The 7,404-nt window shown below is 39.8% G+C and overlaps 1 protein-coding gene across 14 annotated transcripts; it reads right to left on the reverse strand.

The window, feature by feature from the left end:
* Positions 1-485: 485 nt before the first annotated feature.
* LOC121747568 (capsanthin/capsorubin synthase, chromoplastic-like) lies at positions 486-6,426 on the reverse strand. Of its 14 annotated transcripts, XM_042141630.1 has the most exons (11): positions 4,868-6,426; positions 4,093-4,170; positions 3,247-3,325; positions 2,839-3,142; positions 2,598-2,772; positions 2,431-2,533; positions 2,142-2,342; positions 1,080-1,464; positions 945-978; positions 766-850; positions 486-672 (listed from the first exon to the last, which is right to left on the reverse strand). In XM_042141630.1, the coding sequence occupies exons 1-4, from the start codon at positions 6,320-6,322 to the stop codon at positions 2,913-2,915; spliced, it is 1,842 nt and encodes a 613-aa protein (XP_041997564.1). In that variant the 5' UTR covers positions 6,323-6,426; the 3' UTR covers positions 486-672; positions 766-850; positions 945-978; positions 1,080-1,464; positions 2,142-2,342; positions 2,431-2,533; positions 2,598-2,772; positions 2,839-2,912. The 14 variants fall into 14 exon arrangements, with proteins under 14 accessions (XP_041997564.1, XP_041997567.1, XP_041997555.1 ...); XM_042141633.1 differs by having other exon boundaries at positions 766-1,464; positions 2,839-2,898; positions 2,991-3,142; XM_042141621.1 differs by having other exon boundaries at positions 766-1,226; positions 1,378-1,464.
* Between the last annotated feature and the right edge of the window lie 978 nt (positions 6,427-7,404).

Genomic DNA, 7,404 nt, shown 5'->3' on the forward strand with positions numbered 1-7,404 from the left:
TAAGTCAACATAATAACCACATAACAAAACATTCTTGCTATTTATTCTCAGATAAGCATGACCCATAGCAAGAAGTGCGCTTAAAATAGTGAAGTAACCACAAAACATGTTATGCATATCTCTAGACTACTATTGTTCTGTTATAGGAGATTGATCATTGCTTAAGATAAAGTGGGCTGCTAAAGGCTTTCAAATTTAATCATTGAAAACTTACTAATGATTTACTCAACATCGTTTGTTGGTCTATGACTAAAAAAAAAAGGACTTCCCATCTCTAGTAATATGTATATGTCTAAAGTTTTGTATGGATTCCCTAAAACTTTAATGTCGAAATTCCCACTTGGGCAATTTTGCACATGCTTGATAGATTTTGATTAAAAAAGATACATTTAAAATGAAAAATGATTTTGTGTTGCAATGTTGTTTGGTTGTCGTTTAAATCAAACTAAAGTCTTGAAAAATAATATTTGATGTGTATGTTGTTATGCCATATATAAACTCCATTTAACATTAGCCAAAACAAATTCGTATACAAATCTATCAGTTAGCCTGCCAACAATCCAAGCATACTACACTTGATGAAATCACTATATCTTTACATGCTGCCATCTTGAGACAAATGAATCTTTACAATTTCACAGACGTAATCAGAGCAAGCAATAACTTGTAATTCTGCAAAACAAAAACACAAGTACATAAGCTAAATACAGATAGGAGCTTACCAACTAGCATTAGTTCAACTTTCTGCAAGCTAACAATGCTCACGGGTTGAATAGGCACGACAAAGTGAGTTCTTCCTGACCAATGTGCACAACATGAGCCTAGTCGAAACCAGTGGGTCAGAAAAAGGCTGCAATGTGGGAGAAATAGACACAAACTTTTCAACAGTCAGGAACCTTGTAGTTATAGTAAATTTACAAGATCACAAAATATATCAACTTAACTGTTTTGATTTCAAAGATCCAACAAACATATTGCCTAATGTCAATAAAAAATCCCAAGAGTTAAATGTATAGATGAATTGGAAGCCAGTAGAATTTCCACAATCCAGCAATGTACTCAATACGTGCCATGCTCACCTTTTAACGTGGAAGGCATCCTTAGGAAAACTTAACGTGTAAAGGAGATTCTGCTCAATGGGTTCAACCGTTCAAGCTTATGAAATATGGATGAAGCAATGCATCATTCAATAGTTGCAACAAACTCATCTGTGCGATAAAGGGATTCTGAAACACACAAGCACATGCATATAATCAATTTGAATCAGCATTTTGGAATAACTTTTGCCTCTTTCAGGTTTGAGAAAGAGCTTCAAGCACCTTGCTTCCATAAATGGGATGACAGAATAAGCTCTCTGAGAAACATGAACAAACTCACCCGGACAGAATCCCTCGAGACGAGCTTGACTCACATCAACAAGTACATCCTAATTTGATAGCCATGGGATGCTAAAGAGCCTACAAGCTAAAGAATTAAAAAATGCAAATACAGTTAGATTAGTGGCTTGAAATGAGTAATGACTCTAGTCAACGCTAGATAAAATTTATCCAACACCCTTATTAGCACCTCAAGCCTGATGAACTTAAGATTGATCAGCAAATTCTTCATACCTTAAATTTGGAATATCCATCCAAATTAGAACCCCTCAAAAGATAGTCCCATAAAATGATGACAACAGATGTAACAAATGCATCAAGTAAAAAGAATGTAGATCAAATTAATTTCTTACGTAGTACTCCCTCCGTCCCGGACTACTTGCACTTATTTCCTTTCTGGGCGTCCCAAGTTATTTGCACTCTTTCAATTTTTAGTAAAAATTATCACCTACAGCCGCAATTGTTGACTTTGTTATACACTCATTCCTTAATCTCCGTGCCGAAAAGGAAATGTGCGAGTAGTCCGGGACGGAGGGAGTAGCAAGTCGGAACAAAGTTTCATGTCATCAGTAACGCCAAAGCATTATACCTTAGCGGCAGCATCAGATAGGTTTTTAGTTGATTCCGGACTTTAGAAGAAGCATAAATTTTATGTTCAATATAGTAAGGAGCAGTAGAACTATATAAAGCAACAAGAATGGCTCTAGATAGTTTCATCGTCATGTAACAAAGTGAATTTAACTTCAGGCCTCTACAAACAGTTACCTCGAAAGGAATCCAACTGCCAATCTCCTATTGCTGGGACGCGGCGGCGGCGGTGGAGGCATCGCAATTGAATGTACTCGCGTCTCCGCCTCAGCCTCAGCCTCGTGTCTCTTCTGCCGGAGCTCATAGTTTTCTTCGCGAGGAGGCGGAGGAGACCTGTAGAAATTAACTTCAAAATCATCCATGAACCTGTTTCATGACCTTGGCAGGGACAGCGGCGCATTAAACTATGAAGCAAAAAACTAAAACAAAAAAGTAAAATTCACTCGATTTAGCAACAGAGGCTTACTCCTGAAGGTGTCGTTGGCCATACAGAGAAACACGATGCCATCAGAGCGGAGGACGTGGAAGATGTAGCGATCCTGAGGGCCCTATTTCCACAAGTTCAGCTTCTACCAAAGAATTCAATAATTGTCTTAGGCTTCTCAATATAATCGCGGTAATGTAATCACTCACTTGCTTCAGAAGTCGAGGGCTCAGCTCCAGAAGTTGAGGATTCCATAGGACCTACTTGTTGCTTGAACTTGTCATCGGCTAGATACTCTGCCCTTGAAGCTTCCATCACCATGCGTTCAATTTCTTTCTCAGTCAGCTCAAGGTCCGAGTAGAAGTGCCCCTCAGCAAGAAGTGCCTACCAAATGGAACAAATCTATTACTATATGTTTTGGGGTGAAGGTGATTAGTATATACTACTTACATTATCGATTTGTTGATCCTGATGAGCTTTGATAGCTGCTTTTACCTTACCCTTATCAATGTCCATCTGTCAAATTAACACCAAATATGGCGAGGATGAGAAGTTTGGAGGACAAGGCATATGAAGTAATGTTCATAAACAGTGATTTCCATGGAATATATTGATAGGGAGCCAAATCCAAGCCCAGAACCAATGGTCAGCCTACGGGGATCAACAAGAGAGTTGTAGTGATTTCCATGGTGGTAGCTTAGCCGTATCGGAGGCGTGTCAGTATTGTAATTTCCATGAAATATATTGATAGGTTCTGCATCACATAAATAGTGATTTAATTAGCAGACTGACAAGATAAGGGATTTCATTATAACATAGAAAATCCGACTTAAAAATCATCATATGCAAATAAAACACCTGTGCTGCAAGAATGTATATGTATAGGCCGGTTGTACATTTCTGATAAAGCCTGAATCTCCACATTATTTCCATAGACCTGCAAAAGAAGAAAAACCAACCATAAATTATGAAGAATCACAACCACTCAGGCTCAGGTCCTTCCTCTTTTGCCCTGTTCGTTCTCATTAGAGTCGGGTCAAAAAATTATTACTAATATTTACACAAGGCACAAAATGACTTGGTTCCTTATCATTTCAAATCAAAACAACATAAAAAGCAAGTTCCTCCTCGATAGAGACTCGTAAGTTTCCGCGAGTGCTCAATTTCGAAGACATTACCAAAGGCATATAATCTACTGGCACTTCCCCCACCCCCACCGATCACCTCCTGACCTCCTCCCAGCTCCCATACACGCACATCGCTGCCACCTCCCCTCCCTCCGCACAAGCATCGCCAATTATAGCCTATCCGCCACCTGTTCGACAAAATGTCACTCGCGCGACCCCATTCGGTACATAAATGAAATAGGGATAAGTTAAGTGCAATGACGTGGTTTTAAGGCTCAAAATACGATGCTGTTTCGCTGCCCGTCGTTCATGCCACATCGATTTCTCAGCGTGTCAAGTCAGCTTAAATTTCACCCAATTCGGACAGATGGGACAGTTGCGAATTTTCTGAACTTCGTGACTTGTCATTCAGACCAAACTTCGTAAATTTACAGGAAATTTCCCATTTAGATTTTTATTATTGGTGTGTGAAAATATTAGGACTTGGAACTAAACTTTTTCATACAATCCATTATTTATGAGCAAGTTCTGCCGCTACTAGTAATATTTGTGAGGAAGTAAACTTGCAAGAATGTACCTTATCTGTTCTCTTCCTCTTGCAATAGGAAGTAAAACCTTCTGTTATGAACTGTGAGAAATGATCTCTTTCCCACTCCTACAACCAAAGAATTTACATCATATGGTTAATGCATGAACATGACATCTGGAAAACATGCCTGGGAAATTAAACCTTTTATTATGGCAGAAAAAAAAGGTACTTATAAAATATTAATTATATAAGGTTTATAAGCATGTAGTTCATAACAGATATTGTTTTATTATGTTCTTAAGGGGAACAACCCAAACAAATATAGTGGAAGCTAATCGATGGAATGAGATCTTTTGTACTGGTTGTTGAAAGTTCATCTGCTTTTGAATTCTCAATCTAAAACTCATATGTAATCATATCAGGATGATGATTGTTGAAACTAGATCTTTTAAACAGGTGGTCAAAAGTTCATCTGAGTCAAGAAGCAGATGTTGAACATTTTAATTCTTAACAGATCTCATCTTTATTCTAGTGCTAGTATGTTATCACTTAAAAAGGTAGCCAACAGACAAACTATAAAAAGTGCATTGGCGTCCCACTTGGATATGACATCATAGTAACACACTCAGAAACTTCATTGGATTATGTCCAACATAACTCAAGAAACCAGCAGATCCAACACCTCCCAACACACCATATGTGTAATCAAATGCTTAAGTTTTAAAACAAGAGTTAAATTGCCACTCATTGCCAAGTACAGTTCAAAAACAAAAAACAAGCATAACCATGAGAGTTAGATGGCCTCAAGAGCCAAATTTCCAACCATTTTAGCCATGGGAACAGGGCATTTTGTGACCATGTCCAACTTAGTAGGAGCTGAAGCATGTCCAAAGAGTGACAACCCCAACGTAACAAGCTCACCAAGAGAGAGTCTTGAGGAAAGAAAACCATGCCACAGGTGTGGATCAAGCTCAAAGAAAGCATCAAAAAAGCTCCTAGTCCCATTCAAATCAAGCTTCAACAATGTCTCCATCCCAAAATTGTAGAACTCCCTCTGACACCTCCTCTCCAGAGGCCATAGCCCATCCCAAGCCTTTTGATAAAGGGCAGCTCCTCGGATCATCCTAGTGGAGCCGAGGCACTCAGCAATGGCCCTCGCAACCAGAGGGGCAAGTGCCATTGTCTGAGCAACCGTGTAGCCAGTTGCAGGATGCACAACCCCGGAGTTGCCCCCAATTGCCATCACACTCTGGGGCATCCGCGGGAGGGGCCCTCCCATCGGGATCAGGCACTTCTCATCCTCAATCACAGCCCTCACACGTATCCCCAACTGCCTCAGCCTCGCCACCATCCTACTCTTCACCTCTGCATACGACAGCACCGGCCTGCTCACCAGTGACGTCTCCTCAAGAAACACTAACTTGGAATCAAAAGGCATCGCATACAAGAAAGTCGGGAATTTTGAATTGCTAGCGCGTAGTTGCGGCTCGTTTCCAAGATGAGAGTCTCTCCAATCCATCAACACCATCTTGTCCAAATCAAAGGGGTGTTCATCAACCTCAGCCAAGATGCCATGAGCAATCTGAAACCCGGGGTTCCTCGGCTTGTCATACTCGGTAAAAGTACTAGTGAAACCACTAGCATCAACAATCAAACTAGCCCTCAATTCGGTACCATCGTCACACAAAACTGACGACTCAAACTCCTCATGATTAACCTTCCAAACCTTAGCAGTGTGGAATCTCACACCATGTGATGCACAATCAGACAACAACCTCAATTTCAAGTCTTTCCTATTGACTCTACCATAAGCACGGTCCAAATACTTGGTTTTTCGATCATCCATATGAACACAAGTCATAGGCCATTTTGCATCCAAACAATCCTCTAATCCCAAGCTTTCAAACTCATCAACCCACACACCATAATTGTTTGGCCACATGGAAAGAAGGGAAGGGTCGAGGCAGCATACCTTGATCCCGCGGCGGGAAACTTGCTCGGCTAGGCGGAGACCGGCCGGGCCGGCGCCGATGACGATGACATCGAACTTGGAGCGATCAGCTTGGTTAAACCAGGGAATGTCGAAATTCAAAGACTCCGGTTTCGATTTGGGCTCCAAATCAAGAAAGCTATCGAATTTACTGCTTTGAGCGATTTGGCGATAATTTATGCCAAGGGTGTGAGGAATTGGATGCCAAGTTGGAGTCTTGGCTGGGAATGAACATGGGCCTGAAGTGGATAGCAAGGGAAATGGGGTGAGCTTGACAAGAGATGCCATTAGACGAGACCAGCCGGTGGAACGGCGGTGAGGCAGAGGCAGCGGTGATCGTCTTGGCGGCGGAGTGAAAGAGGAGAAAGGGAGATAGAATATTAATTTAGTTCGAAAAGTATACACCTATTAATTTATGTATGCGTTATTGATTACATCCTACTATTACAAATACTCCCTCCATCCTCCATTCGCAGTCTCATTCCTTACTGCACGGATTTTAAGAAATATTAAAAAAAATAAGTGAAAAAAAGTTAGTAGAATATGGGTTTTACTTATATATATTAGTTTTAAATTAAATATGGGTGTAATGGGTTAGTAGAACCGGGACTCCTATTCGCAGACGGACTAAAAATAAACCGGGACTCTTAAATCAGCTTTTTCTTCCCAAAGCATCGGTTATGCAAATAATCCCTCCGGAGATTAAGGAAAGAGTGATAGACAAAGTCACAATTACGGCTGTAGGTATAAATTGTTACTAAAAATGGAAAGAGTGCAAATAACTTAGGACGCCCAGAAAGGAAATAAGTGCCAGTAGTGCGGGACGGAGGGAGTATTATTTAAATATTTCCGTTTCCCAAAATCAGCTATCGGTTCCTTCAACTATAAATATTTGCAAGCAGTTTTAGTTGAAACCATATGTAAAAGGCTGTTATCTACTAGTATTACTCTAATAATTTCAATATTTCCAGCTAATAATCCAGACATTTTCTTCTCAATAAATGGGAACCTTAACCATAAATAATTGCGAGCAAAGTTATACGATCTCCGTCCTATAAGAATATACATTCTTTCCTTTTTAATCCGTCCCACAAGAATATGTATTCTTCAATTTTGAAAACTATTTTCTCTCTAATGAGGTGAGACTCATTCTCCACTAACTATACTTTAATTATTTTTTATCTCTACCTCTTCCTTACTTCGCCAATTTACATTAAAATCTGTGATGAACCCAAAGTGCATAATTTTTTGGGTCTGGAGTTGTAATATGCTACGAAAATTATTTTACCTTTCCCACTTACTATATCATTATACTATATGTTTCTATTCCCAAACATTAGTTGCTGCACTCCATTAATTACTTTATTCTT

Source organism: Salvia splendens, chromosome 9 (genome assembly GCF_004379255.2).
Source record: "Salvia splendens isolate huo1 chromosome 9, SspV2, whole genome shotgun sequence".
NCBI lineage: Eukaryota > Viridiplantae > Streptophyta > Magnoliopsida > Lamiales > Lamiaceae > Salvia > Salvia splendens.